This window comes from Spermophilus citellus (assembly GCF_964194105.1).
Source record: "Spermophilus citellus genome assembly, chromosome: 6".
Classification (NCBI taxonomy): Eukaryota; Metazoa; Chordata; class Mammalia; order Rodentia; family Sciuridae; genus Spermophilus; species Spermophilus citellus.
This window is the reverse complement of record NC_138187.1, coordinates 73,179,133-73,200,784: the sequence shown is the minus strand read 5'-3', so window position 1 is coordinate 73,200,784 and position 21,652 is coordinate 73,179,133. Positions and strand designations below refer to the sequence as shown.

Below are 21,652 nucleotides of genomic sequence, written 5' to 3'. Positions count from 1 at the left end.
TATAGTGTCAGTAACTTATGTATTATATAGCATAACCACAATGGCCTCTGCTAAAGTAATGAATTGTGGTCTTATATTTGCTGACAATGTGTTACCTCATTTTTCTTATTCCTGTGGGATAGGATGATAAGACATTAAAATTCAGAAGAAAGGATAAAAATAGAGGTCTCAACAGGCCTTGATGGTTGTGCTTGGCTCTGCAGTAGAGGAAACCTCAGGTTAAATGCTACATTTGCAGCTTCAGAAGCATGATCAGAATCAGATTATTCCAAGTGGCATATTCTTTTTCATAATGTTTAATTCTGCATTTTTCAGGACTTTTTCTATCAATGATAGTATGTAAAGTGATGATGTTTTGATCCTGAAGCACACCATAGAATAATTTACCATCTGTTATTCTTGGGTTTTCCACATTCTTAAAATATTTGATTTTCATTATTAAATCAAAACATTTTTACTATTGTTGTTCGTCATGGGATTTTTTTTTTCTGAAAAAGCTATTATAACTTATACTTTGATTATTTTTAGAGGACGAGCAGAAGGAACTTCTTTGTCATACCTTATGTGATATTTTAGAAAGTGCTTGTTGTGACAACTCTGGATCATACTGCTTGGTTTCATGGTTAAGAGGAAGGACAACTGAGGAAACTGCTAGTATTTCTGGGAGTCCTGCAGAGTCTAGTTGCCAAGTGGAACATTCTTGTAAGATACATTTTTATTTCCTGAAATAACTTCTTATGCTTTTGTTTTAATGAAACTTGAACTTTTTGAAGAAAATATTTTTTTTAAATTTCATAACATCTTTTCTAATCAAAGCTTAATTAATAAATCTTAATATTTTCTATTTACCTTTTGATTTTAACTACTAGTAGATATATTTTTGCAAAAAAAAATTATCTCATAATAATCTTTTAAAGTTATAGATAACTTCTGCTTGACAGCAATCTCCCTTGAACTTCAGAACTCCTATTAAGAAAGTTAAAAGAACAAAAATCTATATACTTTAATTTCAGATGCCTTAATATTATTCTTTAAGCATTGAAAGTAAAGGAGACATTTGATATCAGTACATTTCTTTTCTTTAGCTGCTTTCTAGAGCAAAGAAGGGGATATTTTTTCTTAATTACATGCTGTTTTTTCGCTCCCAAACTTTTTGGTCATTGTTATATATGTGGATTATTTTAAGGTAATTTTAATTCTTTCTAAAGTTTTTCATACAGCTATTCTTTTTCCTACAAATTATGTATTCTGTGGCATTTAGCTTTTAAAAATTTTTATGTGATTGACCTAAAAACTGTAATGGATGGATTCTTCTCGTGTATGGAAACTAGATTACATAAGAGTTGCTTTTCTGATTCGCAATTGAGGAATAAACTAATAGGTGATTTTTGATAAATGCGTCTAATGGATAAGTGACTTATTTTACATGTAATACATTCCATTTACTGTCATCTCTATAGAACTTGTTTAATAAAATTTGATGCTTTATTTTTAGAAAGTAAATTTCAATTGCTTCTAGAGACATCTTACCTTCCATATAGGATTAGTTGTAAGGCACCTTTGCCTCCTGGACTAAAATGTCCATGTGTTGTCATTGTCTTCTTTCTCTCACCTGTGCAATTAAAATGACTTAAAACTGGGAAATTCTAATAGTACATTTGCAAGGAATAATTTTTAAAATTTAGACAGTTGAGTGATGTCCCTTTTTGGGGCCTTTCCAACAGAACTTAATATTTTTACAGCTGATAATGACATTTGAAGACAAGTTGAAAATATTCACAAGGATTATAGTAAAAGATATCAATTAATATTGGTTTTGAAATATTTTCTACCTTTCACCAGGTTGCATGTAAGCATGTTTAATAGTTCCAGTTAGGATATTAAAAATTTGAGAGGAGAATAATTAAATTATTTAAAAGGCATTTTAAGGAAAATGTACTTAAAGTCAGTCTATAATTATATGAGAAACTGTTAAAGCACTTTTTAATGTGATATTTTTCATTAGGATCTTAAAAATATGCTGTGTGCTCACCATGGATTCTGCTATGCATCCTATAGTGATAGGTTAAACTGCCCTGATTATATGCCCTTATCATGCACGGGGTTTGCTACTTTAGTAACTAATTTAAGTGGGCATTATCATATTGAATTCCCCTTCAAAAGACAGGCTACAATAATTTTCCAGTTTGCTTTGTGCCTTATTAAGTTGATATGACATAAAACCATATCTGAACTCCATTTTAAATTTTGTATACATTTGAACTGTTTTGTTAACTGAAAATTTGAGAGCTTACTTTAGATAATGAACTGAATTTAAATTAAAATTTTTATTCCATATAACAATCTATTTTTACCTGTTCTTTATTCCCAGTTCTCCTCTTCTTGTGTTTTATTTTTAACCATCCCTGCCTGCTAAGCTTTTTATTTTGCTTGCCTTTTTTCTCTAAATTACTATCTTTATGTCCACTTGAATAGTATACCTAGTAAAATTATTGTGATAATCAAGCCCTTTGGAAAAAGTAGTCTAGATTTTTAAATTTATCCTAAAATTGCAAATGTGAAGTGTTTTCCCCTTCATTAATATTACATTCTATACAAACATTAATTTCACTGGCTTATGTGGTGTGTATATTTTTGGCTTGTTGGTAATGCACACTTGTTTGCAGTAGTGAATACTTGGGTTCAATTTCAGTTTGTTTCCCATATAAACCTAAAGATTATTTAAATTAATCCATTTGGCCTTCTAAAGATTTTTTAAAAATTACTTGAAACATTTGAAAATTAAAACTGTGCTTTGTAAAGCTAGCATAATGTGATATTTTTAAATTGTCAGGAAATTTTTAAAATTTTGAACTCATAATGAATCAATTTCCCAAATTCACAAGAATGTATATTTTAAGCTATTAAGATTCACTTTATAAAATTCTAAAATTGTTCATTGTGAAAAAGTAGTCATTGTATTCAGTTATTTTGAAAGACTTTATCTTCCAGGAGCCAAGACTGAGTTTAAATCTCAGCTGTATGTTCTTGAGAGAAGTCTTCTCTGTACCTCATGTTCCTCTTCTGTAAAATGGAGAACAAAGGGTCCATATAATGATTAAAGGAGGTCAGACCTGGCACTTGGAAAGCACTTAAGCATCACCTTTGATTAAAATTCTTTCTTTGATTTCTTGGATATTTTAAATTTATACTTGTACTATATTAATAGTATAATCTACGTTACTGAAAACTTCTCAACAATTACACGAATTTAAATACAGAAACAAACTTAAAGCTGTTGTTGAACCTGTGTAATTTCAATGCTATGCCTTTTTATAAACTTTTCTTTAATAATGAAGCATTAAACTTAAAGATCTTAAGGAGGAAGCTGATGATTTTATTTGGAACCATAAGCTGAAAGATAATTTGAAAGTGAAGGGCACATGACAATGGTGTATGAAGCACTGATTGTCATCAGTTTCTCCTTTTTTATAAAATGTCCTAATGTAACTGAATTGAAAATAAATGTCTGTTATTTACCCTTCTACATTCTCAGTATTATATCCAATTTAGTTATAACCATTGTAACTAAGGCATTGAAATATAAATTCATGTTATAGTAGACACTAAATAGAATCTTAAGGGAATAAAATAAATAGGGAAATTTTTTTATTGCTTGAAAGTATTTACAGCCTGCTGTGTGTATCTTGTGTCATTTATTTGCCATGTGTAGTGCTGAAAAGTGTCTTTTATGTATAGCTGCCTTGGCTGTCGAAGAGCTTGGCTTTGAGCGATTTCATGCATTAATTCAGTAAGTAACATTGGATCATTTAAAATACTTACTTTGTGGACACATTGCCATTCTAAGTCTGTTCATACTGTGGATTCTTAGATTGATATAGCACTGTGCTACTTAAACACAAATTTAAAATCCCTTGCTTAAGGATTTTTTTAACTAAAAAAATATAATTTATGTGTATATTTAATTATTTTAAGTCCTGAATTAGCTATCCAAGCACACTTAAAAAAAATTAAAAGCTTTTTCATCATTACAATGAAAAAATATGTTAGCCTAATGTTTTTCTGACTTGAATTAATATAAAATTTTTTAGTGGATAACACTAGAATTATTGCCTGTGTACCAGAATTTTTCTTTAATATTCAAAATGCCTATTTCATTAAAGTGTTTAAAATTTTGTTACAAAATAAAAGGTAAGGATGGCTATGTTGATAGAATTATAGGTGGCATTGGGAATTAATTTCTTAGAAAAGAAGCCACAAATGCATACAATAGTTTTAGCATTGAGATAATTGTTAAATAATTTTCAGGCGTTAAGAGATAAAATTTTCATCATTATTAAACACTTCTTTAAAGAGAGCCACTCTATTTTCTAAAAAAAACCAAAATGTATATTAAAGAATTTTATTGATGCCAGGCATTTCACCTAAAAGATGAAGAGGGTCTCCTACCAAGTAGATGGTTTGTTTTAATGGTATATACTGTATATAGTGGGAATTGGCAGAAATAAAATTTGCTTTTAATAGCTAAACTTGTATTTGAAAGTTCGAATACTTACAAAAATCTCCTATTTATATGTATGTTTTAATGTATAAAACAATTTAAATTTTTCCCACTTGTGAATGTAGTAGATCTCATTATGTTACTAATACTTAATTATTTTTCCCCCCCAGAAAAAGATCATTCAGAAGTTTATCAGAATTAAAAGATGCTGTCTTGGACCAGTATTCAATGTGGGGAAACAAATTTGGAGTATTGCTTTTTCTGTATTCTGTGTTACTGACAAAGGTTTGTTTAAGAAGATGTTTCTTCTGCCCTTTATTAGTTTAGTACTGTTTATCCTGCTGTGATAAGTAATTTTTGCCTGCTTCTGGTGCTTCTAAATCTCAAAATAAAAATCACTTAGGCTGATAATAAGAAATTAACTCACATTTTCTTTCCATTCACTTGTTACTTAACCACTTTCAAACTTTCACCTCTGCTTTTCTGTACTGCAGAAGTTAGCAATGATAATCTTTATGATAGTGTCAGTTCTTATGAATTTTGCTTTCTTTGATCTTAGCAGTTTTTGGCATTGACCCCTTATCCCCTTCTGGGACTCCCACTTTTTTTCTTAACTTATCAATCATTGTGCTAGTTTTATTCTTATGTCTCACAATTCTTTTTGTTGTTGCCTTTGTTATTTTCTTCGATAGCTTCTTTCTTTCTTAGGTATTTTCTTCTTTCCTTCTGAATTTTGATATTCCCTATATTTCATTCTCTGGATTCGGTATGCTTTTTATTTTGTGAATATCTCACTCTCTCAGCTTAGCTTTATGTGTTTCATTCCAATATGTATACTTCTAATCCTACCTTTTTTCCTCAAATGCCAGTTTTATATTTCCAGTCACTTCTTAGTCTCAGTTGAATATGCTACTAGATATACAATGCCTGAAATAATTTTTTTTCATTTGAAAAATGTTTATTGAGCATTGACTTTATGCTGGGACTTGTGCTTATAGTGTGAGATATTTTTAATGGCTCTATTCAATGTTGTAAAAAATTACATGTAAATAATTTTTTACTGGGACTGAAAATTGGTGCAACCACTATGGAAAGTAGTATGGAGATTCCTCAGAAAACTGGGAATGGAATCACCATCTAACCCAGCTATCTCAATCCTTGGTTTATACCCAAAGAACTTAAAAATCAGCATACTACAGTAATGTCAATGTTTATAGCAGCTCAATTCACAATAGCTAGACTATAGAAGCAACCTAGGTGTCCCTCAATAGATGCATGGATAAAGAAAATGTGGTATATATACTCAACAGAATATTACTCAGCTTTAAAGAAAAGTGAAATTATGGCATTTGCCAGTAAATAGTTGGAGTTGGAGAAGATCATGCTAAGCAAAATAAGCCAATCCCACAAAACCAAAGGCCGAATATTTTCTCTAATATGCGGATGCTAATTCACAATAAGGCGGCGGGCACTAGGGAAGAATAACATTATCTTAGATTAGGCAGACGAAAGTGAGGGGAGGAGAAGGGAGGGGAGGGGATGTGGGGATAGGAAAGATAATATAATGAGACAGACATTATTACTGTATGTATATTTATGACTACATGACCAATATGATTCTGCAACATGTACACTCAGAAAAATGAGAAGTTATATCCCATCCAGGTATGATATATCAAAGTGCATAAATGCATTCTACTGTCATGTATAACTAATTAAAACCAAAAATTTTAAAAAACAAACATTTTCATTATGGCAATGGGTTTGGTGTTTAATTGCATGTGCAAAGAGTGGTAAGAAAATAGAAGATATACACAAGTTTGAAAGATGAGACTGAATACTTACATAAAGAAGTCTCCAAATATGAAGGTCCTTGTATATCATTCAAAAAATACTTCAGGTTTTATCTGCTCAAAATTGGCAGAAGAAAAAAAGTTGAAGAAAATAACAAAATCTTTTTATTGATAAAAGAACCCTTAAATTGGAATAAGTTTAATGAAAAGATTTGTTGTATGTATAAAAGTCTAGAATAAAGGTAACCAGAAAAGTGGGTATTGGAACAGGTGAAGCCTAAACCAGGACAATGACCATAGAGTGAAAAAGAAAGAGAATATATTTAGAGATGAATACTAGAAATAAACCAAATATTTATTTGACTTACTGAATATAAATGAAATAACCAAAAGCACTTGGGAATTGGGTAGTTGTTAGAAATGGCACTAATGGTGATGTCTAAGATGATTGGTTCCTTCTTAATAGTACATGGTTCTCATTTTTCAGATATATATATCTGAAAAATTTGCGTGCTTCCTCTCTCTCACCTTTTACAGCCAATAAGTTATCATGCTATTGGTTTTTTGAGCTACTCTTTGAAATGATACCTCCTTCCACCCCAGTGACTGTGCCCCCTGTTCCTGTTATTTATTTTGACTTTATCATAACTTGCTTTGTGTTTACATGGATGGCAAGTGCAAGATCATACAAACTTTTGTTTCCCTACAGTGTTTACACAATCATTAAATGTTCTGATATTTGATTAGTCAGTTATTTATGTAATTTTTACAACCAATAATGTGATAGTACGAGTGGTTAAAATTAGGTGAATAGCACAATATGTGTCAGTTTATCTGTGTCATTTTGGAGTTGGTGAGATTAAAATACCTAGATCTTGTACTCATCCCCCATCTAGAACTTTTGCAATTTGGGTGTCCTTTGGGGAGATTAAGTATAAGGAAACTGGTTTTCAAGAAAATAAACTTTGTGTCCTCCTAATTTACATTTTATTTTGTTGCTATACATTTGAATTACCAATATTTGGGGAAAAGCCTGATCAGAAATAAACTTTTCATTTTTTATATGCCAGTTACATCTTTTGTATATTTAATTTATATCTGTTGAAAATAATATGTGGATTTGTTTAGTACTGATAAGTTTTTTAATGACCTAAAATAAAATGAGTTGTTTTAGTGGGTATATTAGGGTTTAATTTAATTTAGCCTAAAGTAAATATTAACTTTTGTATAAAATAAACTTTTTCTTCTTCTTGAAAGTTAAATGTTCTCTCTATCCTCTCTAATGAACAATGGATTTATTATCTATGAGTCTATTAGTGTTCTTTATGTAGAGCCCATGAAAGAAAATGTTTTGAGGAACTACTGCTTATAGTTATCTCAAATGTACCCCCATTTCAAAGCTGGGTAATTCTTTGAAAGAAAGATTATGTAAATATATTTTATTAAAGTTATAAACTGGTCATTTTTTAAACTACTGTAATTTCCATTTTTGTTTTTAAATTCTGTGAATTCTTGTTTTTTTTTAGGGCATTGAAAATATAAAAAACGAAATTGAAGATGCAAGTGAACCTTTAATAGATCCTGTATATGGACATGGCAGGTAATTAACCAAACTCTCTGATCTCCTTTGAGAACTTTAGTTTTTAGGAACTTAAGGTAAAATGTAAGTGAGGGAGATGAATTTCTGTCAGTAATGTTGACAGCATGGAGTCTGTGGGTTTGAGCAGTCTTGGGCTTTCTGCATTGCTTTCCTTCCTGCATTGCTTTATGGATTAGATGTTAACTTCCGGTTGACAATGCATTGTGTCAAGTTTTTAAGATAATAAGAGGTATTTTAAACAAATTCTGCTTTGTTTCATTTATGAAATTTTTTTAAAAGATAGAATTTACTATTTTGAATTTGAAACCACATCCTTACCTATTGAAAATGGTTTCTTGCTTGGGAGGGAAAAAAAATCCCATTTCCTCTGAGGCCACCTTCCTCTCAAGGTTTTTTTATGGCCCATTTTTAACAAAATTAATAGAACATTGATAGATCATCTGCTCTTTCTTTCTTTCTTTCTTTCTTTTTTTTTTTTTTTTGTACTGGGGAATGAACCCAGAGATACTTTACCATTGAGCTATATCCCTAGTCCTTTTTATTTTCCTATTCAGAGTCTAAGTTGCTGAAGATCTTGCTAAGTTGCCTGCCCAAGCTGGCCTTGAATTTGCAATCTTCCTGCCTCAGCCTCCCAAATTGCTGGGATTACAGGTGTGTACTATCACACCCAGCTGATAGTTAATTTACCTAATACACGAATCCTTCTTTTTAGACCATTCTGCCTCAGAGGTTAAATTCACATATCTTTGATCAAAGACAAAACACATTAATAATTACCTATTTTTAAAGATGATAGTTAATTATCTATCATTTTTTATTCATTTAAATATGATATCTTAAAAGTTGTTGAATTCATATGATTATATAGAATAATAGTTACCATTGTAGCAATGCATTTAACAAGACTAATTATATAAAATGGAAAATATACTCCCTCTATTTGTTATTTCTTAACATGATTTCATGTAAAAAATTACTTTATCCCTTACCGTAGGAATTACTTGACTTGCAGACTAGGTTTATCCATATTTTAATTGCCTTTTAATTCTTATTAATAGCCAAAGTTTAATTAACCTCCTACTGACGGGACATGCTGTTTCTAACGTATGGGATGGTGATAGAGAATGCTCAGGAATGCGTAAGTATATTTGTTTGTGTTTGCTTTATTATTAATACTTCAGTAGAACACAGTTGATTATTATTCATCTATGCAGTGGCTGCACATGATTTAGAAGTTAAGGTAAGTGCTTTCTGATAGAAGAGTCCTCTACAGTTGCCAAGACACCATGTCATCAAGGATATAAATTCAGAGCCAAGCAATATTGGGGTTCACTTCCAATCAAGTATGGCTTTTGTCGGGCTATTGAACCACTCAGGCCTTTTATATTCTCTAGTATGATATTGGGATTGTAGGACTAACTTCTTGAAAAAAATAACAACTCTATACAGATAGAACAGATTTATTTGGAGACATATTGCTATTGTTGCTTAAAATGGAGGAAAATTACAGGTTATAGTGATCTGAAATATTTTCCTGAAGAGCCTAGTGGGTTTTTCTATTACTTTTAACAAGCATAATTTCCTTTAAAATGCTAGGCAAATTTCATTTTATTACTGTTCAGAATAAATTTTTTAATTTACCCATTCACCTTATATTAAATAACTACTGTTTGCCTCTTATTGAAATGTTTAGAGTAGGATGTAAAGCCAGATAGTTCCTTTAATTCACAGGCAAATTTATTATACAATTTTTTTCTAATTTGTAATTACATAAAACTCATCAAACAGCAAAGCAAATGTTATGATTGAGAAAATAAGTTACTACTTTTTGTTCCTATTTAAATGATTCTTAAATTTGAGTTTTTCTCAAATTTTAGAAATATGTATAGTTAACAGAAACATTAAAGTATACAGTGTTAAGAAAAGTAAAATTTGTGGAATGTCAGAATTTTAAAAAGTGTAATGGAATCCAGTCATTTTTCTTTTTCAGAAACTTAAGAACTTGAGAACTAACTTCATTTCCATTTTAGTCATTTTTTTAGTTGCTATGACCAAAAGACCTTTCAAGAACAATTTTAAGGAGGAAAAGTTTATTTTGGGGGCCCACAGTTCAGAACTCTCAATTTATAGAGGGCTGATTCCATTGCTCTGGGCCTGAGTCAAGGCAGAATATCATTATGGAAGAGTATGATGGAGGAAAGTAGCTCAGAGCATCCTACCAGGAAGCTGAGCTCTAGAGAGAGCTCTCTTCTCACCAAGGATAAATACATATACTAAAGGCACACTCAAGTGACCCACCTTCCAGACATACCTCATCTGCCCACAGTTACCGCCAAGTTAATCCTTATTAAGAAGTTCATGTACTGATTGGGTTAGGACTCATAACCTAATCATTTTACCTCTAAACCCTCTTTCATTGTCACACATGTGCTTTTGGGGGCATCTAATATCTAAACCGTAACAATTACCGCAAAATTATTCACCTAGAGGTAAGGTTAGAATGAGAGCCTAGTTTTGCTAATTTTTAGCAAGTGTCACAGCATAAGGAGTGAAATTCATGGGGGGAAAATAGTCATTTTGTTGCTCTGTTATCTGTAATTAAGCTTATCCTCTTCTTAGAGTTTTATTCTGACATATAGCTGAAAGCATTTCATCCTGCCTATGAAAGGTCTATCAGTCTCTCTTGATTATATAGGCAGGTTTCTTTGTTCTCTCTCTGCCTCTCATATTGGCTTCAGCTCATCCCTACTTTCTTCTTGCTTTACAGAATAAGTTTGTTAATTATATAAGTTCTGGTTCTTGATATATGCAGATTCATCCTTTTCTGATTCTTAAAATATTGCCATTCAAGTCTGCTGTCTTGCTGTGAATACTTTTAAGTATTAAACCAGAGACTCTGTATCTAATAGAAGAAAAAGTAGGCCCTATCTTCATCATGTGGGATTAGGCCCCAACTTCCTTAATAAAACTCCTATAGTGCAAGAATTAAAACCAAGAATCAATAAATGGGATGGAAACAAACTAAAAAGTTTCTTCTCAGCAAGAGAAACAATCTGTGAGATGAACAGAGAGCCTACATCCTAGAGTAAATTTTTACCCCTCATACCAGATAGAGCATTAATCTCTAGGGTATATAAAGAACTCAAAAAGCTAAGCACCAAAAAACTAACAACCCAATCAACAAATGGGCCAAGGACCTGAATAGACACTTCTCAGAAGAGGATATACAATCAATCAACAAATATATGAAAAAATGTTCATCATCTCTAGCAATTAGAGCAATGCATATCAAAACTACTCTAAGATATCATCTCACTTCAATCAGAATGGCAGCTATTATGAAGACAAACAACAATAAGTGTTGGCGAGGATGTGTGGGAAAAGGTACACTCATACATTGCTGGTGGGACTGCAAATTGGTACAGCCAATATGGAAAGCAGTATGGAGATTCCTTGGAAATCTGGGAATGGAACCACCATTTGGCCCAGCTCTCACTTTCCTTGGTCTGTACTCAAAAGACTTAAAAACAGCATACTACAGGGACACAGCCACATCAATGTTTATAGCAGCACAATTCACAATATCTAAACTGTGGAGCCAACCTGGATGCCCTTCAGTGGATGAATGGATAAAAAAAATGACATATATACACAATGGAATATTACTCAGCAATAAAAGAGAATAAATTCATGGCATTTGCAGGTAAATGGATGGCACTGGAGAAGATAATGCTAAGTGAAGCTAGCCAATTCCAAAAAAATGCTGAATGTTTTCTGTGATTTAAGGAGGCTGACTCATAGTTGGGTAGGGAGGGGGAGCATGTGAGGAATAGATGAATTATAGATAGGGCGGAGGGGTGGGAGGGAAAAGGAGAGGGCAAGAGATTAGCAATGATGGTGGAATGTGATGGTCATCATTATTTAAAGTACATGTATGAAGACACAAATTGGTATCAACATACTTTATATACAACCAGATATGAAAAATTGTGCTGTATACTTGTAATAGAATTGTAATGCATTCTGCTGTCATTTATTTAAATAAATAAATAATAAAAATAAAATAAAAAAATCAAAGTTCAGCAATAACTTTGAAATATTTTGGAAAAGAAAATAGGAAGAGTATATTTTTTACATTTTTCCCTTAATCATTAGAAATATTGACTTGAAGTTCAGTTAACTGAACTTAACATCAAAATCAATACATTCATTTGGCATTTATTGGATTTGTTTCCTGATAACATGGTTGGAGATATGTACTATAGGAAAAATTAGAGTTACTACTTTAAAATGCTTAGACAAGTCACATTACTTCTCTTGGCTTTAGTTCTTTTTTCATATAATATGAAAGTAATATCTTCCTCAAAGGGTTGTAAAAGTTAAGATCAGATTTCCAAATGTCTACACTGGCTAATAGAAAAACCTATTTTCCCTCAAATGCTTATACACCTTGTCCTAGGGAGACTAGAACATGTAAGCAAGTAACTGTGGAATAAGGTCAAATGAAGCATTTTGAAATTAAGTACCACAGACATTCAGAAGGAGAAATTTTATGGATTTAGCTTGTGGGAAAGTAGACTTCAGGAGTGAACATTTTAATAGCCATACAGAATGAGCAGAAAGGCATTTGGGAGAAAGTGCAGTTATATTTAGGAATGAGGAGGCAGAGCAGTTAGAATACAGTAGTGTGGTTTTTAATTCTAACTACACATCATCATTTGGGGAGCGTAAAAATATATGATATTGGGCATGGTGCTGCATGCCTATAATCCTAGCAGATTGGGAGGCTGAGGCAGGAGAATTGCAAATTCAAAACCAGCCTCAGCAATTTAGCGAGGACCTAAGCAACTCAGTGATATAAATATTAAAAAAAGGGCTGGAGATGTGTGGCTCAATGGTTGAATGACCATGGGCTCAATCCCCGGTACCAAAAATAAAAATATATGAGTACTCAGGGTCCAACACGGAACAATTATATTAGAATCTCTAGATGGTAGGCCATGGGCATATAATTTAAAATTTATCTTAGATGATTTTTGATATGCATCCAGGTTTGAGGAAAAAGTGAATTAGACTAGTAAAAGGCAGGATTATCAACCTAGGATACGGTAAGAACATAGAATTTCTAGAAAGCTATAAAGTCTAAGCCTTTGTTGACAAGTATTAGAAGAAGTCATTGAAAGTATTGAACAGAGAAATCAAAACCCTTAACCTGAGACAAGATTCACCTGATTATCTCAATAGATGCTACAAAAGCATTTGACCAATTACAGCATCCATTTGTGTTCAAAACACTAGAAAAACTAGGATAGTAGCAACATACCTCAACATTGTAAAAGCTATGTACATTAAATCCAAGATCAACATCATTTTGAATGGGAAAAAAAACTGAAAGCATTCCCGCTAAAAATGAACAAGATAAAGATACCCTCTTTCATCACTCAAACTATCTCTGTTTGCTGACATGATCCTATATTTAAATGATCCAAATACTCTATTAGAAAACTTCTAGAACTTATAAACAAATTCAGCCAAGTAGCAGGATATAAAATTAACAATTTTAAATCAGTTGCACCAATGATGAATCAATGGAAAGAGAAATTAGGAAAACTATATCATTCACAATAGCCTCAAAAAAATCTGGGAATCAATCTAACAAAAGAGGTGAAAGACCTACAATGAAAACTAAAGACCAGTAAAGAAAGAAATTGAAAACCACCTTTAGAGGATGAAAAGATCTCCTATGTTCTTGGACAGGCAGAATTAATCTTACTACTACAGATACTATACAGATGTAACACAATTCCTATTGACATTCCAATGATATCCTTCATAGAAATAGAAAAGGCAGTTATGCAATTCATTTGGAAAAATAAGAGCCTCAGAATAGCCAAAACAATCCTTAGTGAAAAAAGTGAAGCAGGATGTGTCATAGTACCAGACCTTAAATTATACTACAGAGCTAGTAACAAAACAGCATGGTACTGCCACCAAAACAGACATGAAGACCAGTAGTACAGAATAGAAGACACAGACACACCCACATAAATATTTATCTCATACTAGAAAAAGTTGCCATGAACATACATTGGAGGAAAGATAGTCTTTTCGGCAAATAGTGCTGGGAAAACTGGAAATTCATATGTAGCAGAATAAATTTTAATCACTGTCCATTACCCTGCACAAAAATCAACTCAAAGTGGATGAAGACCTAGGCATTAGACCAGAAACTCTGCACCTACTAGAAGAATATGTAGGCCTAACCCTCCATCATGTCAGCGTAGGAACCAATTTCCAAGAAGACTCCTAAAGAACTAGAAGTAAAATGAAGTATCAATAAATGGGATGGTATCAAACTAAAAAGTTTCTTGACAGCAAAGGAAACAAGAGTGTGAAGAGATAGCCTACAGAATGGAGAAGATCTTTGACCCCTGCATCTCAAGCATTAATCTCTAGGATATATAAAGAACTTAACACCAAAAAGACAAATAACCCAATCAATAACTGGACAAAGGAACTGAACAGGCACATTTCATGGAAGAAGAAATAGGATCAGTCAACAAATATATGAAAAAATATTCAACATCTCTAGCAGTTAGAGAAATGCAAATTAAAATTATACTGAGATTTCATCTCACTCTAGTTAGAAAGGCAATTATCAAAAGTACAAGTAACACTAAATGTTGGCGAGGGTGTGGGGGAAAAGGTACACTCATACCTTGCTGTTGGAACTGCAACTGGGTGAAAGTACTCTGGAAAGCAGCATGATAATTCCTCAGAAACCTTGGAATGGAACCACTATATGACCCAGTTATCCCACTCCTTGATATATACCCAAAGGACTTAAAATTAGCACACTGCAGTGATGCAGCCATTTTGACATTTATAACAGTTTGATTCACAATAGCTAAGGTATGAATTCAACCTAGGTGTCCTTTAACAGGTGAATGGATAAAGAAATTGTGGTATGTATACATCACTGAATATTACTCAGCCATAAAGAAGAATGACTATGACATTTTCCAGTAAATGGATGGACCCTCAGACTATTGCGCTAAGTGAAATAAGCAATCCCAAAAAACCAAAGGTCATAGGTTCTCTCTGATATATAGATGCTAACACACAACAAGGGGGCAAGAGGAAGAATAGAAGTTAATTGGATTAGACAAAGAGGAATGAAGGAAAGGGAGGGGAACAGGAATAGGAAAGACAGTGAAATGAATCTGACATAACATTCATGCATACATATATGAACACACCACAGTGAACCTCCACAATTGTGTACAATCACAAGACTGGGATCCTATCTATAATAATATTTACTCCATGTTTGTATAAATATGTCAAAATATAATCTACTCTCATGTATAACTAAAATCTGTTTGTAGGATATACTAGAATGGATTCACAAATTGAAAGCTATAGCATATAGCCTAGTCAGATGAGGGGTAATGTGATGACAGAAGATACAGCAAAGAGGGAAAACAGAGCAGCTAGTATTTGTGTACTTCAGTATGTTAAGCAGTATGTTTTGGATATTATATTTTAAACCTCAGTGTAGTTAAGAAAACTAAAGCCAAAATACTTTAGTAATTTTCCCAAAGTCAATCACCAGAGGCCTAAACTACCTGTACTTTTGATCCTTGCCCCAAGGCCTGTTCCGATTTCCCATAACCTGTTCCCAGGTATCACATTACCTCTGGGATAGACAGTACAGAACTGTAGAATCTCTGGGATTCAGCATATTCTGTGTATGAAGGAAAGGTACAAATAACTACAAATAGTGGATTTTCAAATAAAACTTGTTGACTAAATTAACATAAGAATCATGACAAGTTGCTTAAAAGCACTGTATATGTTTTTATGGAGGAAAAAGCAATCTTTGCCTTCAAGTGTTTCATTTGAAGTGAATGACAACTCTTTGACGTTGATAAGAATGTTCATTATACAGTGGTGACAAACATTGAATATTCCATCAGTTGTTAAGTATTTGAATATCTTTTTTTCCATTTGCTCACCTCATTAATGTAACTACCCTATGATCATACTCATTTTACAGATCAGGAAACTGAGACACTGGGTGGCTGAGGATCTTCTTTTTAATTTTACATAGCTTAATAAATAGTATAATTGAGGCTTGAAGCACAGTTAGATTCTGTACAACAATATCCTTAATCAGTATGATGTAATCCCTGTTTTACTATGTATATTTTATGTATATTATCTCATATATATGTGGGATGAGAGAAGTTTATCTTATTTAAATGTTATGATAACCCAGAGAGGCAGATGTTTGTGCCACTGATAAACAACTGAGATTGAGTATTTATTCAATAGGTTCTTTGGATAAAGTTAATAAATGAGTCATGCACATATATATCTCAAAGAGAATGAAGGTGAAAAAGAGACTATGAAGTTATCAACAAGGTTTTTCTTTAGAAAAATAATTGAGATAGAAACCCTAATAGAATTATATATAACTTTCAAGAGTTAGAAGTCTCCTAAATTGTAGACCTGGAAAGAGCCACTTTTAGTTGAAGTAATAGTAAATGAGGTCAAGAGTGTCACTAGCCTAGGAGAGGTGCACAGTTCTTTGAAGAAATAATATCCTGAGAAAAGACGAAGGCATTTTGACCTGTAAAAGAATTGAAACTTGGTATTTGTGAAGCTTGCTTAGAGTGTGTATGCAGAGATACAAAGAAGAAAAAAAGAGAAAGGGTTTAAATCAGTTGCTGTAAAGAATATAGAGATGAGAAAAATTTAACAATGGGCATTCAGCAGCAATAGTTTAGATGAGATTAACTAGGATTATTTTAAAGTGAATCTGACCAATAAAGTTTTTAGTTAGTCTCCCCCACCCCAGCAATAAACTTCAGTCTGGCAGTGGGAGAAAAAGTGTATATTTTATATTTAGCCCAGGAAAGGCCAAGAAGGTTCAGTGAAAGATGAACAGGGTATTTTCTCGCCTTTATTTTGTCAATATTTCATCTGTCATGTGTAGTAAACATTTTTTCTCATGGTCTTTTACCTTGAATCATGGTGAACATTTAGACTGTTTATAATTTTGGCTATTACAAATAATGCTGTAGTAAGTATTGCATATGGGTCTTTCCTATTCATATATTACTACCAGTTTGATTTCTAAAAGTTAAATGTGTATCATATATTTAGCCTTTTGTTAAAATTTTTATTTACAACTTTATTAAGATATAATTCGCATATATGTTTAATACTTAAGATGTACAATTCAGTAATTTTTTAGTAAGTTCTTAAGAGTTGTGCAGCCACCACCACAATCAATTTTAAAATATTTTCCTCATCCCCAAAAGAAATCTTGTTCCCATTACCATGTTTCTTTTCATTCCAGCCTGGTGACTATTAAAATCTACTATTTGTCTCTACTAAATTTGCATGTTCGGGACATTTTGTAAAAGTAATACAATGTCTGGTCTTATGTCTGGATTTTTTTCATATATCATAGTGTTTTCCATGTACCAGTACTTCTCTCTTTTTATTGATAAGTAACATTTAATCTTATGGATATACCACATTTATTCCAACATCAATTAACAGACAATTGGAGCGTTTCCATTTATGTATAATACTGTTAGGGACATTAATGTGCATATTTTTGTGAGGACATAGTTTAGTATTATTTACTCTTTCCCTGGGAGTTAAAATCTGATATCATACAATAATTCATAAGATTTAGCCTTTTGAGAAACATGTTAAATATTGATAATGACAAATTTCCTTCTGAAATTTGCTACACCAACTAGTAAAGAATAAACTTCCATTTATGAAAGAGAGGTCCCATTTTCTGCATCCTGGCTGACACGAGATTTGCCAGAATCATCAATCTTGAACATTTGTTTGGTCAGTTTATTTACCAGTGACAGACTTTTAATTTACACTTCTCAGATTTTACTGAGCCTCAACTTGATTATATTTTTTCATGTATTTGTCAGCATTTAAAATTTCTTCTTCTGGGAATTTCTGCTCTTCCTTCTATTGGCATTTTTGGGTAAGGAGTTATTTTCTTTCATTCATTTTATAGGACTATTTATAAATTCTCTTTCAGTTGGTTGTATATTAACTGTATTGCAGATATTTTCTTCCAACCTTTCCCCTCTCATTAGCATTGTTAATGATATATCTTATTATACTCAAGATTTTCATTTTTATGAGGTTGAATGAATTTTTACAGCTTGTTTTACCTTTTTTCTCTTTGTATCAATTTTATATTTCTACCACCCCAAGATTAAACTGCTATTCTCTAATATTAATTTTCTTCAAATGCTTTTGTGGGACTTTTTTTTTCTCCTTCATATTTAGCTCTTTAGTCTATCTGCATTACTTATGAGTAGTATGAGGCAGGGATCTACATTATTTTTTTTAACTTGTTTTGCTTGTTGGTGATCAAACTTAGATCCTGAATATGCTAGGCAACCATTCTACCCCTGAACTACATACACTGTCAATCCTACTATTATGGTTTAGATGTGAGATGCCCTTAAAAGCTCATGTATGAAACAATGCAAGAAAGTTTGAAGTAGAAATTATAGAGTTAACCCTTAACCTAATCAGTGAATTAGTCCCCTGATAGGGATTAACTGAGTGGTAACTGAAGTCGTAAGGTGTGGCTAGAGGAGATGAGAATTGAGGTGTGACTGTGTGTATATATTTGTATCTGGTAAGTGGAGATCTCTCTCTGCTTTCTGATCGCCATATAAGCTGCTTCCCTCTGCGAACTCTTCTGCCATGTGTTCTGCCTCACCATGAGCCCTGAGGAATGGAGCTGATCTTCAGTGAACTAATAAGACCTCTGAAACTATGAGCCCTCAAATAAACTTTTTCTTCTCTACAATTGTGCTGGTCAGATCTCTTAGTCATAGCAATAAAGTAGCCTACTAAAATACTTACCTTTTTACTTTTTCTCAAAGAATTACCCAAAGACCTACTTCCAGTCAGTTCCCTGCTGGTGGGAAACAACTCCATTAAAAAAAAAAATTCCCATATTTGTGAGTCATTCTTCTAGCTCATCTATTCTACTGATGTATTTGTGAGGTAATATGTAAAACTATGCTATTACATGGTATTATAATATATTTTGATATTTGTTAGTACATGTTTCTTGATATTGTACTTTTCAAAATTATCCATTCTGGGGGTTATAGATCCAAAAAGTACATGCTTAGACACCAGTTTCCCTGGGTTCAACCCAGCATGTACACACACACACACACACACACACTCACACACACACAAATTATAGTAATTTCTACACTGTGTTTTTCAAATGAACTTTTCCCCATATCTTCTGGTTTTTGTTCTAAGAAATTTGTGAGGACTTGGAGTGAAGTCACATTGAATTTGTACATGATTTTAAAGAAATAACACCCTTACAATATTGAATCTTCCTATCTTGTTCCATATGTCCTTTAAAAAATTTAGTGTTTATCACATAGATCATATAGGTCCCAATTCCTCATGCCTCATTCTATCCCAAATGTTAAAGCTATCTTTTGCTTCTGTAATAGAAATACACTGCAAGCTGGGCTTGATGGTGTATGCCTATAATCCCAGCAGCTCAAGAGGCTGAGTCAGGAGGATTGAGAGTTAAAAGCCAGCTTCAGCAATGGTGGGGTGCTTAGCAACTCAGTGAGACCTTGTCTCTAAATACAAAAATAGGGCCAGGGATATGGCTCAGTGGTTGAGTGCCCCTGAGTCCAATTCCCAGAACCAACAAAAAAAGAAAAACACTGCAGTAAAACTAATTACCCTCTTTGCATTCTTGCCTACTCCCTCAGACTTTCACATTGCCTAGTGTATTCTTTTTCGATCATGTTTCTCTCTCACTTAAAACCTTTTACTGGCTGCTTCCCCTTTCACTTAAAATAAAACCCAGATTCCTTTCTAAGACTGATATCTTTTCATGGTCTATTTCCTGTCTGTCTGTTGTCATTTTCTACCACTGCTAGTCTTTTGATCTGAAGTTTTCTTTGTTTTCCTATACATGAGTTTTCCCATAGATGAGTTTTCCCATGAACGCTTTTCTACCTTAAAGGAATCCCTCTATATTTTACACTGTTTATTGTTTATATTGTACATTTATTATTTTTGTATTTTTATTTTATGTTTTTTTTAATATTTATCTTTGTCATATGAGATTGGTGTAGAAGTGTCAACTTCTATAAATCAGAAATGTACAATCTTGTTTTTAAATTAAAATCACTATTGTCTATTGAGGCATAGTTATTTCAAGTTAATGAATTTGTGATACATATCAAATAATATAAACTCTAAGTAATAAGATCATTTTGAAATTCTATTATTAAGTAATGAGTTGCTATTAAGTGACTAGGTGCTATACAAATTTGAAAAGTGTTTGGTTTATAAAAATAGGAGATATGGGCACAGTGGTGCATACCTAAAATTCCAGTGGTTCAGGAGGCTGAGGCAGGAAGATTGCAAGTTCAAAGCCAGCCTCAGCAAAACTGAGGTGCTAAGCAACTCAGTGAAACCCTGTCTCTAAATAAATTGCAAAATAGGACTGGTATGTGGCTCAGTGACTCAGTTCAATTCCTGCTATTCCCTCCAAAAATATTAATAGGAGAAAAGATCAGAAATGCTATTTTTCTCAAATCTTATTTGCAAAAATAAGTTTAATGGGAACCAGATTGCATTTCACATTTAAAAGATCATCTTTAGTATCAGTATGTCCCCATACAAATTTTTAATATACTTTTCAATAGTGTTTTTTATCTGAAATTTAAATTTAACTGGGTATCTTTATTTTACTTTTTGTTGTTAATTTTAACAGTGCTAGTTGGATGCCAATTTGAGCAATCTAACATCTTAGGAATACAGCATACTACCAGTGAGTTTAAAAAGCTCTTCATGCTCATATGTAGTTCAAACATGGCTAAAACTATAGGTACCTTTACATATAAGTGAAATGCTGAAACCTTTTTCATTATATTTTTTATTTTAGCTGTCCTAACATCCTTATTTTAAAAAGTCTTTTTTTTCATTTTTAACTACAGATTCTTTATTTACTCAAAGACCTTACATAATCTATCACAGTTTAATTCTTCCTCATCACTAACTTTTGCTTGAGCAAAATAATGCTACTTGCATTCATATCTTTGTTCTTGCTTGTTGCTCTGCCTAAAGAGCCACGTCACATTTTTTAAACATTACCATCTAAACTAGATGCCTCTTATCTGTGCCTGTCCTTTCTTCAGTAACCACTTCATATACCAGCTCTTCCAAGAAGAGCTTCTGATTCTCATGGCTGAAAGATCCTACCTCTAAGTATTTTGCTTTCCTGACACTTACCACATCCTACCTAGTCTCTTAACTGCTTATTACTAAATTGCCCTTTAGAAAATCTGATCATCTGACCTCTCTGGGATACCTTTGTATTTTTGCACTATGCTTGGCATGTTCTTTTCCTATAGATGCCCTCACAGCATAATAGCAAATTCAAGTACTTGGAATATAATATTCTGCATAGAAATATAGTTAATCTCATTGAAATTAATAAGATATGTGTAGATGGGGACTGATCTTGATTAATATTTAAGATGCAATTTAATGCTAGGGTAAGAAAACCAGGTTAGACAGAAAATTCTAAATATACTCATAATTTTAAAAAGGTGAATTCATAGAAGCAGAGAGTAGAATGGTGGTTACCAGGAGATGTGGTAAGTTGGTGAGATATTGGTCAAAGGATACCAAATTTCACTTAAAATG

General features: G+C 32.5%; 1 protein-coding gene across 5 annotated transcripts in view; it reads left to right on the top strand.

Annotated features, from left to right (window-relative positions):
• Positions 1-21,652, top strand: part of MINDY3 (MINDY lysine 48 deubiquitinase 3) — an 89,032-nt gene that overhangs the window by 17,458 nt on the left and 49,922 nt on the right. For 2 of the 5 annotated variants that reach the window (XR_014022429.1, XM_081297417.1), the window contains exons 4-8: positions 529-702; positions 3,739-3,790; positions 4,672-4,786; positions 7,821-7,894; positions 8,953-9,032. The exons of 1 other annotated variant lie outside the window; for it this stretch is intronic. Coding sequence is in view for 3 of the 4 variants with exons in the window: in XM_081297417.1 (XP_081153543.1) it covers positions 529-702; positions 3,739-3,790; positions 4,672-4,786; positions 7,821-7,894; positions 8,953-9,032 (495 nt within the window). In the remaining variant the exon portion in view is untranslated. Of the gene's footprint in view, positions 1-528; positions 703-3,738; positions 3,791-4,671; positions 4,787-7,820; positions 7,895-8,952; positions 9,033-21,652 lie in introns of those variants that run through there. 2 more of the 5 variants (XM_081297420.1, XM_081297418.1) reach the window with 2 other exon arrangements.